The sequence below is a fragment of the Antedon mediterranea genome, chromosome 1, assembly GCF_964355755.1.
Source record: "Antedon mediterranea chromosome 1, ecAntMedi1.1, whole genome shotgun sequence".
Lineage (NCBI taxonomy): Eukaryota > Metazoa > Echinodermata > Crinoidea > Comatulida > Antedonidae > Antedon > Antedon mediterranea.
The window spans coordinates 35,545,378-35,566,231 of NC_092670.1; the positions used below are offsets into that span (position 1 = coordinate 35,545,378).

Here is a 20,854-nt window from a genome sequence, read left to right on the forward strand (position 1 = left end):
TTTTTGGTCTAAAATGGTCTTTACTTGGAGACGTGAGCCGTTGATACATTCCGATAATATCCATTAAAAAATAATACCCACATTCACATTGGCATGTTGAGACATCTTAATGATGTCTATACGTTAATTAAGATAGAAGTGTGAACAACTAACATGTCAGGCCTCAACACTAAAACAACTCTGTTCGCCGATTTCGATTGAAATAAGTCATAATTAAAATAGACTGAATTTTGTTTTTATTATGTCAACATATTTTTTTTTCATACTCATCCAACAGCGAGAGAAAACTCGCTAATAGGACGGATAACTATTTTATAGTTTATCGTACTTTGAAACTAAGTCTCATTTGAGGTTTATGGAGTGGAGTTGAAATAGTTGTTACTTACAACCCTGGCACTAGGTTAGAATTGGGACTGGAAGGCAAGCACGTTAACCACCAAGCTACAGCTCTCAAATTTGTCAATAAATTTGATTATTTGTGCCAATCCAAATAACGAATAAAATGAAAATCATTCGCTCATATTAAAATAGACTGAATTTTTGTTGTTCAACATATTTATCACGTCATTAAATTGGATTATTTTGGGTCAAGACCAAACGACGATATCAAATCTTGTTTGTTTTTTAATTTATTCATTTTTGTTTGGTTTTCGTTATTCACTATAAACCAAACTTGTTAAGTACTGTATGTTCGGATTGAAGAGAAAATTGCATTATACAACAATCACACGGACATACCTTATTATAGAGGGCGCAAAGCATTATTTAAGTAAAAGTTTATATTCGGTTTTTTAGGTTTTCGCGTATACAGTATTAACTTCTGTCTAAACCATTAAACTAGTTTGACAAAAAAAGGTGTGATGTGTATAAATATGGTAGTGATATGACATCATCATGTCCATATATGGGCACATCACATAAGTTTGATAGTCTAGATAGTATGCTTTACAATATTATTAGTCTTCGGTTTCCATCAGTCTAGCATAAAGCCCTGTCTACACTATCATCAAACTTTATGTGGCAACAAAACGTGATGTGCCCATGGACATGATGTCATATCACTATCATATCTGGGCATATCACTACCATATTTGGGCATATCACTACCATATTTGGGCATATCACTACCATATTTTGGCATATCACCACCATATTTGGGCATATCACTACCATATTTGGGCATATCACACTAGTTTGATAGTGTAGACAGAGCTCTAGAATGGGGGATTATGGTTTTATTTCCCAAAGAAGATGATTGTTATCTGCAGTTCATTAATATGTAGAGGAATAGGCAGTCATTAGAAGAACTCCTCACACAATATAAAGCACTGTTTTTTAAAGCTGTAATATTGAATGAACTGAAATGAAGTAAAATATAATTGAATTTATTTTGTTTTTAATTAAATGTATAATTTGATATAACATGATATTACTATTACATAGTACATACTAGGCTTAATTTATAGCTCTAAACGGCATAAAAAACACTGTAAAATAAATAGATTTAACAAGAAAGATAGTGATAGTGAGAAATTCGCTAACTAAACTCTTTTTTTTGGTCTTGTTTATCAATTATTGAAAAAGTGTGCATATCATGCAGACAGTGTACAGTACTTAGTTTAGACGACACAGTGTTTAATTAGGATTTCATAATTATGAATAATTCAATGTTCATTGGATAATAAATGATCACAATTGCATAAAATTTACATAACAATACTAATTAATTCATGATTGTTAAAAAATTAAGTGAAAAAACAATATAATACTGTTTGTAAATATACAACCTCCATCATTGGGGAAAAGCAACGCATTATTCTTAGACGTATCCACTTATTGTGTCATTGTGTATGACTGGCCAATATTGTACTAAACACAGAACGACCATAATAACGATATTGTAATCATAGTTATAGCAATAATATACTATAGAATAATAGTATATTTGAATCATTTTTAACCCAGGTTAACTTTAAATTTACAACCAATGCAAACCTCTCTTTACATCTCCTACAATTGTTTCTAAGCATCATGCACCCTTTGTACAATAGCACCCACCCAAAGCCTTACATAAAATACTCTTTTAACACTGCTACTAAAAATGGGGCGTTGCATAATCCAATACTGTGTAACCCTGGCCATACCCGGAATGTTGAAATGCGGAATTGTAGGCCAGCGTTACAACGTAAACATTTACTGAACCACTCGGGTAAGTGATGTGGAATGCATTCAACATCAAGCCAACCTAGGTGTACTTGTGTTCGCAATGTAAACAGTCTTGTGTTAGCTTTACCAATTGGTTATTATCTTCCGTTACTATACTTTTTAATTTACATACAATGATTATTGGTTTCGTTTGCTTATATAAAATAAGGTTTTATTTTATTCATTTCAACAAATTAGATTCTTCAAGAGTAGATTTAGTTTTTATAGGTATATGAGTTTTTGTTTTGATTTGTTTTTATATATTTAGGCAAATTGCCAAGGATAACCATAAGCGAATTCATTCACTCTCCTTCTTAAAGGTGGCAATCCTGTTCACAAGACAAACATATACACAAGATGCTCTACATAAACAAAGTCTTATTACGGAGTTGAGTTGTAAGACTGTTGTTACTATGTATAAAAGTAGGAAATATTTTTTAAATTTGACATGGGTTTCATCCGACAATGTATTACAAATCCTGTGTCATTAGAAAGTTACTGAATCTGATGTAAAAATGAAATTTATGTGGATGTTGTCACAGGTTAGTTTTAGCTTGGCCGTGTAAAGAGAGTAAATTTCATACACTACTAGAACGTACACGTCACAGATGTGTTTTAAACTCTGTCATTGTCAACACTATCAAACTTTATGTAACAAAAACAAGTGATGTTCTCATATATGTCATATCACTATGATATTTAAGTATATAACCACCATATTTGGGCACATCACATTTTTTTGGTCAAACTAGTTTGATAGTGTAGACAGAGCTTATATAACAATACTGTATCTAGTCTGCGTTAATGCCTTTAAACAAGGAATCTAATTGGATATCCTTGTTGGCAGGGCAGTTGTAGTAGCCGATCCCGTATGGTCGCATGTGATAAATCATGTATTCTAGTAAATACATATTGTTGCGTGAAGCGTACATGTAAGAGATGGCGTAGTCGGAGCAACAATCGGGAAGCTGCAAAAACAAAAAAATACATCTTTGATCAATGTCACTAAATATTACAAATTTTAATTCATAACAATTTAAACAAGATTTTAGGTAAATTTGTGAAGTGAAAAATAAGAAGTTAAATTAAGCACTTGGTATTTTGTTATAATTTTTTCCATAAATTATCTTTTCAGATATTCTTTCTGTTGAATGTTCAATTAGGAACTATGGACAGCTACTAGGATTACAATTCATATTAAGGAAAGGAAATGACTCGGTAAAAATAGTAAATTTTGTTCATGATGATATAATTCTTTTTTTTCCATATACATCCAGTAGTGAGTACAAACTCAACAATTACAGGCTGGATAAATTATTTTATTTAAAAATTTATCGTGCAATTCAGTCTTAGGGAGTGGAGTTGAAAGATTTGTGAGTTACAACCATAGCACTAGGTCAGGATTGGAAGGCAAGCACATTAACCACCAAGCTACAGCTCCACTACAAATCTACAGCTCCACTACAATTTACATTATTCAAATGTTTTACTTAATTTTTTCTCAGTATGTTTTTATCGTTTGTAATACTGTACTGATAATGAAGCTTACTTAGTAAAAATTAAAATTTTCGATTACTGTTCTATTTAGTACCTGTAGGATTGTTCAATAATTAACTGGCATAACTTACCTTTTGACCCGGTTGCTTAATAAACCTCCAATACCACACGACAAACTTAGCACTAGTCACTGGCACTTCATGGTTTGGAATCAGCAATTGAAAACGGTTTTCACCGGTGTAATCACGGCCATCTTCACGTGGATAAACTTTGACCTTGTTAAAGCAGTTCTGTAACTCCTCATCATCATTTTGTCCATCTTTTTCAGCTTCACACAATTGAATAACCGGACTTAATTTAGTTAAACCTTCGCGACTTAACGCTATCGTAGAGGCTCTTCCTTGCTTACCGGCAAACACCTGCCCTATGTAATCTTTAATACTAGTACTGTGCATGATTAGCATATATCGTAAATTCTCAAGAATTAAAAAAGTGTCGTACTCTACTTTAACAATCCAATCATAATTATCGAGGTTTTGTTTTAAACACCACTGTAGACTTGATTTTAATCGATTCCAAGAATGTTGTGCCCCGTTCGGCAAACTAATTACTTCAACATCATTTCCTGTTTTCCCTCCCGATGTTAAAATAACAAACTTATCGCAATGCTTTCCCCACGTTTTTAACTGGTACTGTGCCGTTGGCAGTTGATTCTGTGGCGTTATTGTGAAACACAAAATCCGCACTTTGGAATTTAAAATCGTTGAGTTTAATCGAGGATCGAAATCGTTTCTTTTTAAATAGTTTACAAAATGGCTATCCAATGCGGGATTTGATTTTGGCGCTCCTAGTTCACTGAGGAGTGTACCTTCCGGTTCATTCTGCTCACTAGCTTGAAAGAAGTAACTTTTCCCATCAATTGAATATTCAACTGGAAGACTTTCATGACTTCCGGAAGGATAACCTATATTATCAACCGTATCAGCCGTAACCTTTGAACTTAGGTGGGATGATGATGAGCCTATTGTCATAACTGGCATGTGATTCATCATGTTAACAATATCAACATACCTATTGTAAACAACGACGGAACAACAACCAACAAACAGACCAATGAACAACGAGAACAAACCCCGTTTCTGCATTTTTGCTGGATAAGATGATTGAATGGTGAATTACCTTAAATAATGCTTGCCCGAAAAGTATCGTCACATTATTATAGATTGATGAGCGCCACCAACTGTACACATACAGTAACCTGTAATATAATTTAAATCTTTTTATTATTCTTAATTGTTAATTGAAATAAATATTCCCCTACTCCAACTCTAGTATTAGCCCTATACATAGTTAAAACACCGATACTGGTTGGAGTGAGTGTAATTAATGGATAGGCCTACTGTATGATTCCTGGGCAACCATTTTCAAGGCCTACTATGGCTAGAGCCATGGGTAAGATTAGCATACAGTTGGGTAAGATTAGCATACAGTTGGATAAGAATTCTATAAAAAGTGCAACTAAATTTTAATTAGGCCTAGACCCATAACTAAATATAAAACATTTTGTTTTGTTGAAAAAAAAAAAATAATAGCCTAGGCCTAATTAAAAATAAGTTCAATAACTTAAATAATTAAGCATAAACAGCCGCCTACTATATAGTAGGTCAAATCTAGCAGTAGGTAAGCACTAGCTAGTGGTAAATTATATTAGTTAGAAAATCCTATCTCCTGCTTACGAGGTGCGCCTGCATATTCTCCTCCTCCCAGTCCTACAACTCATCATAAAAGTAGCTAGCCTAGGCCTAGAGGGCCTAGGCCTAGCCTAGCCTAGAAGTAGCAAGAGGGCTAAGAGTTTTGTCCCTTCTTTTTTATCATTCTTCTTAATATACTATATTTGGCGGCCATAATTGGCATTGACCAGGCCTTTTTTTTCTGTCATAAAACATTGTATTTAATAAAATACTCACAAATATTAAGACACCAACTTTTTTTCCTTCTTCTCTTCGTTTTATAAGAAACCAAATCAATATTGCGCCCTCTATATCCAACACAGTTTTTTCTACTTGTTTTAGGGCCGGCGTCTGTTTTGTTTTTATATTCAATATAATATTGTAAGGGATTTCACGTTCAATAATATATTGATTACTAACGGATTACTATTGCCTTATATGGGATGTTCAACCAATACGAATAACCTGAATGTTATTAATTATTATAAATATTAGGATCATTTAGTAGTGGCGGTATGCCTACATGGTGGCTGTAGGCCTAATGATAATTGTTTATATTTGAAAAATATCAAATAACAACGTTTAAAACGACGACTGTATTTTCAATTATATTATGCTGCTGTTCCACTAGATTGTTATTAAACGACCCCATCACAAGAAAAAGGTCCACAGTTTATTGCTTTTCTTGACACCATCCCAGGCCCTTTAAACGCAATATTTATCTTAAGTTCGAGAGAGATCTTTAGAGCACTCGACCACATGGAGAAATAAGTTGATGGCAATAATCGTGACTCAAAAGCTTGGTAGGATGTATAATGATCTTACGTTATTATATTAATTTTTAGAAAGGTAGCCTTAATTTATTAATATAATTATTAAATGTTAATGCTTAGAGGGACTGAACTTGATTAGTTTTAACTGTTTAGCCCTTCCCTTGATTTTTATGTTACAATGTTAATTTCCTTAATATTTATGGGTAAATAAAAGAAAGAAAGTAACGTTGCGCTTACGTCCTTTGATCCTATTGGAAACCAACATTGCATGGTAAAAAAAAAGCTGCACATTGTATTGTATTTGTATTGGACCTACAGTAGGCCTTTTAAGTATTTTGACGATCTATTGTATTTTAGGCTACAGACAGACTCAGCGGATTTGTGGCAAAATCAGTCGCTTTTGAAAATTATCGATTCAATAGATCCAAACAAAAGAATCTATCACAGATGGTACGTTCTCATGTCACTTTAAACGGAAATATCATAACGATTTAGTGAATCACTATAAAACAACAATACACGCTATGAGAAGGGTGTAGAAGTGCCCAAAACTTGCTTCTTAGATTTTCTGAGATGATGACGTCACGTTTTGCGAGCGTCCGATGGAAGGCATGGTTAGTTATTTTAGGCGGAGTATTGATACATATAACGTTAGGCAGTCGTTACACATTTGGTAAGTCTAAAATAAATCAATATTTTGTCGTCCATTACTAATTAGACAATTATAGATGAATAGGATAATAAACAATGTATAGTCATAAAATTAAAGAGCTAAACGCTTAAATACATTTGTAAAATTCATTAATAAACACCATAATGTAATTCAGATGAAATAAACAAAAAATGTTTTAAAAAAGGATAGTATAGAATAATGCTTATTCTACCCAATTCCACCACAACTATCAACCAGGAATTAAGCTGTGTTGACGTGAATTGACCATATTGCTGTTGATCTACCATTAGGCACTTGATCTATAATTACATTTACCCCATAAAAACTTTTTTTCTCGATATTTTTCAAAAACAGAGACCTCCTTTATTATTAGCGAAATATTATGTAAGGGGTTTTTTTTGGGGGGGGGGGAGGAGGGGGCTCTGTTTTTTAGATTTCAAGAAAATAGAGACCCCTATATAAGGTAATTATTCGTTTTTGTTGGGGTCTCTGTTTTCGATATTCCAAAAAATAGACACCTCCTATGATATAACGTAATGTTGAGGATAGTTTTAGAGGAGGTCAGAGACCAGAAAGAGGAAGCCAGTGACAAAACAGAGATCGTGGGTACCTGTTCTCTGGCCTCTGTTTTCAATCGAGGTCTGCAAGTATAACTTTTAGGCCTAAATGGCTTCTATTGGATTGTTTAACTAGTACAATAAGTATAGAATCACTATCATCTATAGCTATATGCTCTATTTGTTAACATAAGAATTTCTATGCAATTATAACCCCGTGACCATAGTATAAATGGGGATGATGAAAATCAAAAAGCCAACTGAATTGCATATAATTGGTTATAAAGCAAGTAAATGTCATAAGTTTATCAGGCAATTATCTGACATCGCATATAGGCTATGTTGAAAATCAGAATGCAGTCAGGGACCATGGTTAGGACCATGGAGTAAAGAATGAGAGGAACATGACTAGATTAGTAAATTTATATGTTTACCGCTTCTTTAAGGCTATGTCGTTACGTACAGCAATAAAGCTTGGTTCCCACTAGAACGCAACGCAGGGACGTAAACGCAACGCAAGCGTTTTGACCAATGACATGCGACAGTTCGAATAATCCATCGCTTGTGATTGGTCAACTCACTTAAGCGTAGTTCCCACTAGCGACGCAACTCAAGGACGTAACGCAACGCAAGTGAATTGACCAATCACAAGCGAATAAGCCATCGCTTGTGATTGCTAACTGTCTATAACTTCACTTGTCATTGGTTAAAAAGCTTGCGTTGCGTTTACGTCCTTGCGTTACGTTATAGTGGGAACCAAGCTTCACGTTGCGTCTACGTCATTGCGTTGCGTCTCTAGTGGGAACCAAGTTTTAGCAAATTACAATGTTTACTCCATGGTTATATTTATAGGACAGAGGAATAATCCTGAGAACAAAATGCATTACTGAGGCCTAGAACGAACATTAAAAACAAATTCAACGTGTAGTTACTGTAATAAATATCGAATATACAATAATTTGATATACTTTGTGTCTGAGTATTATACTTATAAATACCATTTTGGGCGACGTATTGACTATGGATCTTATATCTCCCGCTTTATAAGATAAATATTAATCTTATTTCTGTCATCCCGGATGATTTTAAAATTGTTTATATTGTATTTTTTCAATTATGCCTTCATATTATATTGTCTGTTATGCGGATATTTGCCCTTGATAGCATCGTTAGCTAATACAATTGAATTTAATTGAAACATTTGAATTGAATTTAATAATAAAATGTATCTAATCAATCATTCAATTTATTGTTATATACCACCAATAGCCTAGGTGGAGTATTACAATTGCATATGTATATAGACCTTTCAGGAGTCTCACATCCGAAATTGTTTTATCTTTGTTATGCTTCTAAATTAAGATTTCCTCTTTTCAGGTAACCTTACGTCATACATCACTTCCTATCTTCGAGAACGAACACCATCAGAGGGAATAAGATACAAGGTAGGCCTACGTTGTTTTGTTTAAAGGAGAACGGTCTATAAAATTTAGGCCTACGCGGACAATATGCCTTTAATTTAACCTACTATTAGCCCAATTTACACAGAGAGTGGTAACGGCAAGCGGAAAACCGCGTAGCTTGTCCCACGTAGAATCCGTACCTTTTCTGAGCGGAACTTTGAGCGTTGTGTGTAAATGGTCATAAGTAATAATATAGATTCTATATTTATAGCACTGTTACTGCTCGTCTGTGTAAATTGGCTTCTATGCCTGCATAACAGTCATCGTTATGATCATTATGTGATGAACATGAATTTCTATCTTGTAGGATACCACTTCTATCTTTTTGTTGTTAATAACATGTTATGGAGCAACTGTTCCGTTAGGGGGAGTCCTAGACGAGCGTGTAGGTCCACGACTGGTGTCTATCACAGGATGTTGGTTGGCCAGGTACCGTCTTTTTTTAAATGTAATGTTTGCATGTTATTAGTTTCATGCTTTAAAAATACTCTATGCTTTAACAATACCCGTATATGTATTTGAATTCAGAGATTTAAAAGAAAAAGTAATACCGTTTTGATTACATTTTTCATTGTAATTACAAAATATCTACCTAACCTGCCTACCCATATTTAGTATTTGGGGGAGGGGATCGGGGATGGCGGGTGACTGTTTATTCTTTATTCTTTAAACTAATGTTCTCCCACAGTGCCCGTATAACATATAACAAAAGCAGTAACAAGAAAAAGTCGAACAAGTACAATATAAAAGTAAAACTACTAAAGGTAGTAACGCTTCATAGTAATACACTGTTAAACTATAGTATACACTCTTAAGCCTATGATTCACTGTTAAGCCTAGTAGTCCTATACACTGGTAAACGTTGCACTCCAGCAAACTCCAAGTTTTTCAAGAATACGCGGTTGCGGCTCTACATCAATGTTTTTGTTAAACTTTTAGACTGAATCTTTCTCCACAGCTTGGGTGTATTTTTGACTTACTTTAGTATACAGGACTCATTTTATTCAGTACTTCTAACGTATGGATTAATCTTTGGTATTGGTTCTGGTATAGCATACATACCGGCGTTGGTGTGTGCTATGAAGGTAAGCAATACGTTTGTGTAGGTAATCAAGTGATGACTTTTTATGAAAACTATCCATAAACAATAAAAAAAAAAGGTGGGGAGGTGGGGGGATGAATAGGTGAATTAATGTAAATACCCAGAAAGATGACAAAATCATTGTGTTGGATATTTCTTAGATTGAAAATAAATTAAAGGAAAGAAAAAACACATTTTATTAGGCGCTAAGAAACTTTCCGTAATCGCAAAATCAAAGAATTTTTTCTAATCTTTCGCAAAATGCAAAGAGCGACAGATAATAATATTCGGCCCATTTGGATAATACAGATGACGCAAGATTTTAATAAGCTTTTGTGATGTCACCAAATAGTATAGATCTTCATGAAAATCAATAAGTACGGTTGCATATGGTACATACAGTGTCAGTATATAAATTCAAGAGAAATACACATTCAGGACGATAACTTTAATTGTGAAAGTTACTGTAAAGCAAGTAATTTCGTTGGTAAATTATTACGCCAATTAATCAAGAAAAAACAAGAAAATCGGTCTATAGCTTCATTTAAAAAAAAGTAAGCTTAAACCCACTAGTTCGTTCTGTTAACAATTTAACTTTTTTTAAAAGGGGATGAGCTTTTGTTTTTTTAGTGCTAAGTCTATATCTGTAATGTAAACTTTTGTCAGATTGTTAAGTAACTTTTGTTTATTATGTATGTTTATGTATATGTTCTATGGATATGAAGACCAAAATATAGAAGAAAAATTCACCCGACTGTTGTATCTTCACATAACTATCTATTTCCGAGGTATCGTATTTGGTAATACAGCATCTCATTCATATCACGTGTGGTGCCTTTATCATGAAAGGTTATGTATACATGTGATGTTGTATTATCAAATATTCCCATGATAGGTACCTCGAAAATATATGCAGTACCCAGAATCGGCTGAAAAATAAAAGAATGGCATTATGTCAATAGAATGAGTACCGTATAATTATAGGCTTCGCAATTTAAACGAATAACGGTATTACAGCGTTTCTAACCACGATTTTACTCAATTGTATTCAGTGGATGCCGGAGAAAAAAGGACTTGTAAACGGGTTGATAACTGGAGGTCATGGGATTGCAGCAGTTATCTGGAACCCAATAGAAACAGAGTACATCAACCCAGATAATCTATCTCCTAATTCATCACTGAAAGAAGAACCTACAGAGAAGTACGTAATATTCTTCTTTTTTTAATTTAACGATGTATTGTCCAACTGAATTTGTTTAAATGTTTTGTTGAATATGCCATTTTTATGTCACATAGTAGATTTAAAAAAATTATTAACCTGAAAAAACTGTAATTATATCGACAAATTGACTGGAAGGTTTAATTTAACTGTATATTTTGTCTTTTTACAAGAAACTTCTTTTTCTACGGAATTAGTGATTATTAAAACTGCGAAATGGCCTATTCAAAGTCTTTCCTAAAGATATATTGTCCCCCTAAACGGATATTTTTTTAAACATTTTTTGTTGAATTTTAATAATATAATAGTAAAAATACCTAAATAGTCAGACAATGTTTGGTTAAAATTAACCGAAGTGAAATCATTATATGTGTTGGTTTTTTTAGTCGCGTGGAAGCGACTCTATAGTTCACTATGTCGGTCGGTTGGTCGGTCTGTCTGTCTGTCTGTCTGTCGGTCCGGTATCACTATGCGTTTTCAGTTTAATCTAGCTAGGTCAATTTTTCACAGTATATTCCTTATGGCCAGGAATCAATGTGGTTATGTTTTCACGGTGCGCAATAAAAAATTACGCGGTCTACGCACGATTTAACGAAATCACGTTTGTAATCATATCTTCACAACCATGAATCACAATTAAATAAAATTTGGTACTCATAAATTTCAGGGCATAAATCATCATATGGCAATACAATTACGTGCGTAGCGCATGTAACGCATGCGTACGCGCGCTTAAAATTTTCAAAATTTATTTTCGATGAAATAAGAGTACATTTCAGGCAATTTTAAGCGTTTACAAAATTGCCATGAGTGCGCATATTTTTGCGTTAAATGTTATTGCGCACTCTTTTTGCCCGATTTCTGTTTTCTTGACTTACTTTTCAACTCGAAATTACGTTATACGAGCACGTCGAAAGTGACAGGCTACGCACGTGTAAATTAAAAAAATATAAATGTTTTTAAACATTCAACATTTTTAAACATGTTCAGTAATTTCGGTCAGTATAGTTCACTATGTCGGTCGGTCAGTCTGTCTGTCGGTCTGTCGGTCTGTCTGCCGGTCTGTCTGTCGGTCTGTCTGTCGGTCCGGTATCACTATGCATTGTAGCACGCGACTTAATGGCTGTTGGCCTTGTTTATCAAGTAATTAACTTTTAAAACTACAAAATAACCTGTCTAAAGTCTGATTTGATTAATCTTCATTTTCATATTTTGATTCTTCATTTTCGACACATCTGTAAATCCACGTGTTGCTGGTCATTGTTTTGTTTAGTTAGTTTTAACGAAATTGGAAATAAAACGAGTATTAATTTCTATCTTCAGATATTTTGCGGAAGCTGCCGTTTTGGACAGAGTGCCGTCTTGCTTTCTTATCCTAGGAATTACATTCGCATGCATTCAGTTTTTCGGTGTGCTGTTATTATTTGATCCGGTTAGTACCTACTATAATGGTGTGATCAACTTAAATGATGATCTTATTGCAATAAACTTGAATGATCAGGTGTAGCTAACTATGTAGCACCACACTAAACAATGTAGGCCTAAGAAGAAATTATAGCTTTAGACTCAACTTATTGCAATGCCTTCCATACGATTTGATCCGGTTAATACGTATTATTGATCAACAGGTCTTATTCTAAAATTGAAAAAAAAATACAGCACAATAAACTATGTAAAGATAAATGTTAGCTTTAGACTCAATTATTGCAATGCCTTCGATGATAGTGCTTGTAATGTCTATTTGACCACTATACTGGCTTTAAGGACAAATATCCATTTTTGGGTTCTAGAAAGCCTGACTTAATGGACTGTCCTTCTTACCAAGACAATTAATCTATTATAGGCATATCCACCAACCAAATAATAATCCTTTCACACCAAAACGCAGTTCGCCCCCCCCCCCCCGAAGAACGTTCAACTGTTCAACCCCGGTGTTTTGAACTCCGGAGTTGTTTGATTCTATACCTTTCACACCAAAACACACGAAGCGTCAACTCCGGACTCTCTGTAAAAGGGGTAAGTTACAATCGGTTTTGAGCGTGACTCCATTTCTCCTTTTTAGCCCATAGATGAGCCAAAATCTAAGGAACCTAGCCAGGAAGACGAGAAACACCTGACCGATGCCGATGGTGGAGAACCTCTGCAAATTGGTGGAGAGTATAACACGTTTGCAGTCCAAGAAGGAGATTCAGACAAAGAGATGGACACCGAAGAAGAACGTGACTTAGTGGATGAGAAATGGACGGGTCTTGATATACCGCCATTTGAAGTTTATACAGAAACATCATTTTGGATTCTTTGGTCGACGCATCTGATAACTGTGTTAGGAATAGTTTTTATAATGGCTTTATATAAGGTTTGTTATAGAATACATACACAATAAACATTGACCTAAAACTTTTTCCAACATAATTGAAGCTTAAATTGATAGATTGATAGAAACGGACTAAGGGCCCATTTACACTAGACGATAAAAATAAATAAATAAAAATTCATTTTTCATACATAAAACAAAAGAAATCTAACAAGTTTTCATCCTATAACTATAGGATAACCACCTACTCTATGCTTTCCATTGATGAAAATGATATTTTCACACACGTCCAATAAAATTACATCTTGATTGATAAGAGCAATATTATCGTGACAATAAAACGATTTTATTGTTTATTTTAATAATGACGTCATTTGATTGGGTTTTAAGAAATAATTGACCAAATGAGTGGCAAAACTATCCAGGTTCACTTACAAACTGCCCAAACCGACACAGTTGTTAATTACCCACCTATAATTTTATTTACTGTTTAATTACATGTTTGTTTTCTATTTTAGGCATATGGACAGACGATGATTAATGATGATTATTTTCTATCACTAACTGGGTCCATAAGCGCTGTCTTTAATGGCGGTGGACGAATATTTTGGGGCTGTATGGCTGACAAATTCTCATATAAGGTATGTTTACTCTAAAAATATATTGGACTAATCGACTAAAAATACAGTGGCCGTATTCACCCATCAATTTTTCCTTTAAATATTAAGTATTTCACTTAACTCAATAAAATTAGTATTTTTAAGTATTTCCCTTAAATTGTATTCAATTGGATAGGCGATTTTTCTTTTATTTTAAGGGTAAGTATTTCCCTTAGCCTGAGTGATTTGGTGAATACGGCCACAGGTCTTTAGGTTGGTGGACCTTCTTGGTTCCTACTAGTACTAGTTCAACGCCTGGCAGGCAAACATTGCAGACATGATTTTCAGATTTAGATCACAGAAAGGGCCGGCCTACTTTACTTAATTAAGAGACCATTTGTATGACTGCATAGACCTCTTTATCTAAACAAACAAACAACAAAGTCTCTGTTGAGTTTGTAACAATGTATAAATGTTGCATGCAGGGCCTCAATGAAAACCAGTTTAAACTGTTTGGGCTACTCTGGTTAAAGAAATGTAATAAATAATAACAACATAATCATAATTGATTAATTACTTCTTTCAATTTCCACAGGGTTCCACGTTAGCCATGTGTGGCTCTATGATTGTGTTTCTTCTGACACTCGACGTAGTGTCGAGAAGTGGGGGTCAGTATGCCTATCTTGTGTGGATATGTTTGATAAACATCAGCATGTCCGGGACCTTTTCATTAATACCTACAGCCACTGCAAGGTAAGTAGGAATAAATTAAAATTACGAGCGGTAACGGTAAGCGAAAACCGCGTTGTCCCACGTAGAATATGTATCTATATATCCTCAGCGGATTTTCGCTCAACCGCCCATCCTCTCCGCGTTGTGTAAATGGTCATAAGAATAACATAGAATTTTCGCTTACCGCTACCGCTCGTCTGTGTAAATGGACATTTATGATAAAATGGAAAAAATGATGGTTAGGTATCCAGCGGCATCATTGGTTTGAGCTGCTGGTCAATCAGAACAACAGCCACGTCGTGTGATAAGGGGAAAATTACATTGACAAAAGACAGATATTTTAAAGGACATTTTAAAAAAGAAGCTCTTTGTACAATTTTCGTATTTTGGAATTTATAGCGCCCTCAAAACAAAAATCGCGTATTTGGATTAGTTTACCGCCCACAAGTTGACATATTGTGGAAACAATTATGCGTATTTTTTACTGATGTTCATCAACCCAAATAAAATATATAGTTATGTTATGCTATTTTTTGTTCTATGTGTTTCTACAGAGCATTTGGGGCAAAACATGTTGGTGCAAACTACGGGCTTGTATACTCATCTCAAATTATCACGGGACCATTGGGGGCGCTTTTAGCAACAACGCTTACAGACCGAATTGGTTGGTTCGGCATGTTTATTCTATTAGCTACTTTTTATTTGGGTGGTAAGTATTTTATTATATTTACTTTTTAAAATAGCTTTGGTAGTGTTAGGCAAAAAAAACATATTTAAACAAAAGCAAAAATTACAATTAAAATTAGAAAATAATAAAGCACCCATAACCCACTACCCCCGCCAGCAAACAATTTTCTTAAATCTGTTTAATATGAACTTAAGGCTTTTAAAATAAGGTAGGCCTACATTATTTTTTATTCTGTATAATTATAATATTTTGTTTAAAAGATAAAAGAATTTTCAATATTTTCGATCTTTGTCCCCCAAACTAACAATTTTATTGTTTGGATTAATTAAATTTCCTGTCATTTCAAATTTAAGGTTTTTAACAAAAATCCATAAAGGATGGCACATGTTACAATACACAAACATATTAAGTAAATGCCTCTTTTTTTCAGCTTTTATTATAACATTATTGTTTAATGTGAAGACGAGGAAAGGTGAAAACATCTAAAGCTCTGAATACACTCAAACTTTATGTGATGTGCCCATATATGGACACGATGACGTCAGATCACTACCATATTTGGGCACATCACACTTTTTTTGTCAAACTAGTTTGACAGAGCTTTACAATGGTTGATATTATAACCTAAAGAGGGGAAGAACGTAAGCCTACTGTCTTTTCAAAATGAAAATTGCCCTACAGCTATTGCAGCCGACAGCCGACTCTCGCACAACTCTACGTCTGGAAGGTTATAGTCAGGAGACAAGAACATAGTACGGTACCGTACGAGTGTCGGGTTCAGCTATTATTCCGTCGATATCAATCAATACAACTGTATGTGCTATCACAGAAGATGAAGCTACACAGGCGTCACCTATAGCCACAGAATCAAAGTCAAATCGAATGTTGTTAGACCCTATGGGTTCAAAAGACTGTGTCGAGAAGGGACGTTTTTAATGTTTAAATAAAGAAAAAGTAACTTTCAAAGTTATTTCAAAATTAGCAATAATGTGTCGTATCACAATTTCATTAATTATTAAGGTATTCTTGGGACGTGAGTACTTCTTGTTTAATTGTCTTAATGTATGAAATAAAACATCTTCAGTGATAATGCGTTGTGCTGAGTATGATTCTATGAGTTTATTATACAACCAAAACAGTCTTCTGAAGATCTGAAAAGTTATATTGCCTTCCTATTTTTTTTTTAAACCTAAATTTGATTGTCCAAACAATTATTTTTTTATTTTTTTTTGTGGATAAAATAGTATGTTGCTCATAAGTCTACGTTATAGAATCGCTTCTTTGTATTCATATAAATCCAAAGGCAAATTACTGAAAAATAATGGCAATGCTCTGGGTATCAGTGGCTGGATCTCAATGAAGCTAAATCAAAACGATAAAGTAAAACAGCCAGAAAAAAGTAGCAGAGCCTTCGGGCAACACTAGCCTTTATATACATGTTGCACAGCAAACGATATATACCGCTGTGGCTGAATACAATACATTGTATAATGCATGCTAACGACTGTTAGTATAAACATACATGCAAAATTAAAACAATACGCATGAAATACGGTGATTCAAAACTTGGCTTATTTTGAACGTAGTATGTCGCGCGACACAATTTACTCCGCTAAACTCAATGATTTTCAATGATTTTCGAACGGATTATGTATAAAATGTCTACGGCAATTTATCCCGCCGCCGTATAAATTCGGTTTGCGATGGCTTGTTTTGAAACCGTCGGGTTTACTGTATATCGCGCAAAATATGACAATTCTCTCCGTGTAAATAGGCTTACAATGGTTGGTTTTGGAACTGATTGTAACCAATTGTACTTGGATTGCTTGGCTGTACTACAATCACCCTTTCGTTGTTGTCCATCATCCGCGGTATCATCCGACAACAAAGGCGGACACAAACTCCTACGATCGATGTGGAAAAGATGATCACGAAAAGAAAAACCCTGCGAAGGAACAAAAATGACATAGAAATGCATTAGAAAAATGGCAGTTGTTTCAAATGTAGTTCACAGTATGCGTACAATTCCAGTTATGTTCGGGTACCGCATTTTTATAATAGATGCTTAAATATTTCTATATACCGAGAGGTGCCGCATTTACGCGATATATTTTCGTAGGCCTCATAGGTACTGTTAGTGCATAAAGTCTAGAAGTGGCTGCAGCTGCACCCCCTCGCTGTTTGGTTTCTATGCTTCTGATCCAGAGAATATGACACAGAGTAATTGTATACATACCACATAATCCCATTCTGGGAGGATGAATTTTCAGCCTTACAACACGTTTCCCAATGACAGCAATATTCGTCATCAACGCATCTAGAATAAAAAATAAAACAGGCCTAGTATTAGTACGCCGCGCCTTTAGGCAGTTATATTCAAGTGGAAGGAATAATTAGGAAACTGTATTACATTTCATTTCAAAAGACATTTATTTTCCTCCATAGCAAAACAATACAAAATAATAAACAGAAATGGTAAGGTATATTAAAAATGAAATAGATGATTGTTGGATATACAAAAGAAAAGTGAATTTAAGAAAATTGGCTATGGAGGAAGGCATAATCCCAAGAAGATGAGGAAATCTTGTGCTGGGTATGCCTATGCAAATAAAATGGATAATTGAATAAGAGTGGAAATTAAGAGAAACAAACAAGACAAAAAAACGCACACAAAAGGAAAAAAAAATAAAAAATAAATAAATAAAAATAAATTAAAAAAATTAATAAATAAATTGAAAAAAATAGATCAATCAAATTGTAGAATCAGAAAATAAAACTCAAAAACAGCAGCATAAATCAAATTGCGATATTCGATTGTTGTCTTTTTAATAGTTTAACATGCATTAGGTGTTGTTTTAATTTTTTGGAAAATAAAGAAATTGAAACAGCAAAGAACATAGAAGCTAATAGTTTACTATGGCTGAAAAAAAATGGGCATGCGCAAATGGGCATGCGCAAATGGGCATGCGCAAATGGGCATGCGCAAATACCAAAGCATGTCTGTGAGAAGAGTGTCTATGATGTATGCAGGCTGTCGTCTGTAAAACCTGTTCAATAAACAATGTTTTCGTTTGGCTGTAAAGTATTATCGAATAATGGTCTAACAATCGTTCCTCTACGGCGAATTATTTGTAGGCCTATATAGTAGATGAAGAATATTATTTGATTATGCTGTACGACGAAGGTTCGTGGTAAATTAGACATTTTTTTTACTGGAATGTTGAGGGTGGGTAACTACGACCCTAACTTTAGAGTAATTCCTCTACCCTACGAATATGCCTATGCAAAATACAGTAGGCCTACTGTGTGTATAGTTTAGTTTATAATTATTTTTGTTCTGTACAGAGTAGAATTTGAAATAAAAACGTTGCTTGTTTGATTGATTGATTGATTGATTGATTGATTGATTGATTGATTGATTGATTGATGATAGCTTAATCAAATCCGGTACAGAAAGAAACCAATATTTATGTATTGAATACCCGATAGACTTTATAGACTTATAGGCCTAGACTTTATAATTTTTAGACTATATTTATCGTAACAAAAAATGTTTACTACCGACTTCACTACCAACAAAAAAAATATTATTTCTTATATAGGCCTATATAGAAAGAACAATAATAATAATAATGTTTTTAATTAATAATAATAATTAAAATGTTTTTTTATGAAAATGAAGAAAACAGTACTCACGGTTTAGAAACACAGGACTGAAAAATACAAAGTAAAGTGAAAGAAAAGTAAATATACGTTTCTAACATATTCTGCATTGTAATGAAAATAATTTTAAGCAGAAATATTTAAACGAACTATCGGCCTAATAAATTTAATGTATAACTTAATAAGTTTAATTATCTACTATTCTTACGAGTTGCAAAACACAAAATTGTTTGATTGTAGTTGGAGATTAGGGGTGTCTAGAAAACTTAAATCTAGAAAACTCAGATCTCAGAAATATCTGTTTTGAGTTTTCTAGTAAACTCTAATCTCCCTTTACAATCTTGCATAGGTACCCTTAACCTATACATGATTTTGCCGAATGAAAAAAGACCTATTAGATTCAAACGTATCGGTTATACGTGTTGTAACGCGGATACGTGTGCGTATACGTAAGTTTGCCCAAACTTCCAAGTCAAAAGTCTATGTGGCTTATTATATCATGGATGTATTCATTATTATGTTGAACCATGGAGGAAAAAATAAAGGAATAATATACGATCTGCTTGTTTATTCCAGAATTTTAAAAAAAGAAAGAAAGATAAGATAGTTTATGTTTCTAGTGCGGCATTTAACATTAAGCTTTTGATCACAGGTTTGAGAGATCTCATTTTATTTTTTCCTCCATTGTTGAAGTAAACCACGGTTCACTGGTTCCCCCCCCCCCCCCACCCCAATAAATACTTACAGGATCATCTGCAAGAACGGCTGGTAAGACAATTAACAATGTGAAACAAAGTCCAAACATAGTTAATGGTGTGAAGATCTGAAATTATATATTTAAGACAGATTTAATTATAGGCCAACCAAATAAAGAAAAATTATACCAAGATTAGCAAGGCAATTTAAATGCTACGAACGTGTGTATTACGTTACGTAAGTTTTCCAGAAAAGGTGCGCGCTAAGTTCGATTTGCGACTTAAATTTTATTAAAAATTCACAGATATGTTTATCATCAATCAAGTTGTAATTACGGCGTCATCGTTATATTATGATCACACTCTGAGGACCTCACATTCAGGCAGATTTGCCAGGATAAAAGTAACGTTATTTAGGTAATATCATATTATTGTGTTCGTGTCTATATCCCACTTCATCTTTAGAGGCCTATAGAAAACATTAACCTGTCATTTAAGCTCTAATTGTTTCTTCCTGAACTTAGGCCTACATGCTCAAATGCTTGTGTCGGAGTCCATCCTCTATAGTAGGTCTACACGCTTTATCCATTTTTACAATAAATCATAGGCCTACATTAATTAATAAAACGTTTCTTATGATTTCTCGAATTTTAACTCAATTTATTCTCAATTGTTTTGCAATTATTAGAAAAGTGTAGGCCTAAAAACTACAGATGTTACATTCTAATCTATGAACTTAAGTAAGATACCGTATTGTTTACAAATCATTTGTTGCATATATCTAGGGAGGTTTCGCAACCTTACGAATACGATAACGAAAACGGATACGTCACACATTTGTGAAACCATGGAGGAAAAAATTAATTTATTTTTTCCTCCATGGTGAAACTTTTGAGCTATTTCATATTCGTAAAGCGTATTCATGTTGACGAATATCACCAGTCATATTCGTAACTACAAAACGA

General features: G+C 33.9%; 3 protein-coding genes across 4 annotated transcripts in view; 1 reads left to right on the forward strand and 2 right to left on the reverse strand.

Moving 5' to 3' along the window:
* Positions 1–1,426: 1,426 nt before the first annotated feature.
* Positions 1,427–5,716, reverse strand: LOC140049580 (glycoprotein-N-acetylgalactosamine 3-beta-galactosyltransferase 1-like). The gene is made up of 3 exons (XM_072094489.1): positions 5,670–5,716; positions 3,834–4,960; positions 1,427–3,173 (listed from the first exon to the last, which is right to left on the reverse strand). Exons 2-3 carry the CDS (start codon positions 4,845–4,847, stop codon positions 2,997–2,999), a joined length of 1,191 nt encoding a protein of 396 aa, XP_071950590.1. The 5' UTR covers positions 4,848–4,960; positions 5,670–5,716; the 3' UTR covers positions 1,427–2,996.
* Positions 5,717–6,695: 979 nt separating this feature from the next.
* LOC140045058 (apicoplast pyruvate carrier 1-like) lies at positions 6,696–16,621 on the forward strand. Its single transcript, XM_072089823.1, has 11 exons — positions 6,696–6,878; positions 8,813–8,880; positions 9,206–9,327; positions 9,857–9,983; positions 11,032–11,180; positions 12,522–12,630; positions 13,261–13,554; positions 14,031–14,153; positions 14,707–14,864; positions 15,398–15,552; positions 15,962–16,621. The coding sequence occupies exons 1-11, from the start codon at positions 6,779–6,781 to the stop codon at positions 16,015–16,017; spliced, it is 1,461 nt and encodes a 486-aa protein (XP_071945924.1). The 5' UTR covers positions 6,696–6,778; the 3' UTR covers positions 16,018–16,621.
* The window catches only part of LOC140045326 (uncharacterized), a 32,267-nt gene continuing 27,362 nt past the window's right edge, over positions 15,950–20,854 (reverse strand). For both annotated transcript variants that reach the window (XM_072090296.1, XM_072090217.1), the window contains 4 exons: positions 19,940–20,017; positions 19,228–19,244; positions 17,768–17,848; positions 15,950–17,476 (listed from right to left, as the gene is read on the reverse strand). Coding sequence is in view for 1 of the 2 variants with exons in the window: in XM_072090217.1 (XP_071946318.1) it covers positions 17,308–17,476; positions 17,768–17,848; positions 19,228–19,244; positions 19,940–19,999 (327 nt within the window). In the remaining variant the exon portion in view is untranslated. The remainder of the gene's footprint in view (positions 17,477–17,767; positions 17,849–19,227; positions 19,245–19,939; positions 20,018–20,854) is intronic.

Excerpts from the sequence above, each read along its gene's own strand:
- LOC140049580 (XM_072094489.1), bottom strand. The coding sequence starts at position 4,847 with ATGCAGAAACGGGGTTTGTTCTCGTTGTTCATTGGTCTGTTTGTTGGT. Across the intron at positions 3,174-3,833 it reads TTAAGCAACCGGGTCAAAAG|CTTCCCGATTGTTGCTCCGA; the intron begins GTAAGTTATGCC and ends TTGTTTTTGCAG.
- LOC140045058 (XM_072089823.1), top strand. The coding sequence starts at position 6,779 with ATGATGACGTCACGTTTTGCGAGCGTCCGATGGAAGGCATGGTTAGTT. Across the intron at positions 11,181-12,521 it reads AAAGAAGAACCTACAGAGAA|ATATTTTGCGGAAGCTGCCG; the intron begins GTACGTAATATT and ends TTCTATCTTCAG. Across the intron at positions 14,865-15,397 it reads ATACCTACAGCCACTGCAAG|AGCATTTGGGGCAAAACATG; the intron begins GTAAGTAGGAAT and ends GTGTTTCTACAG.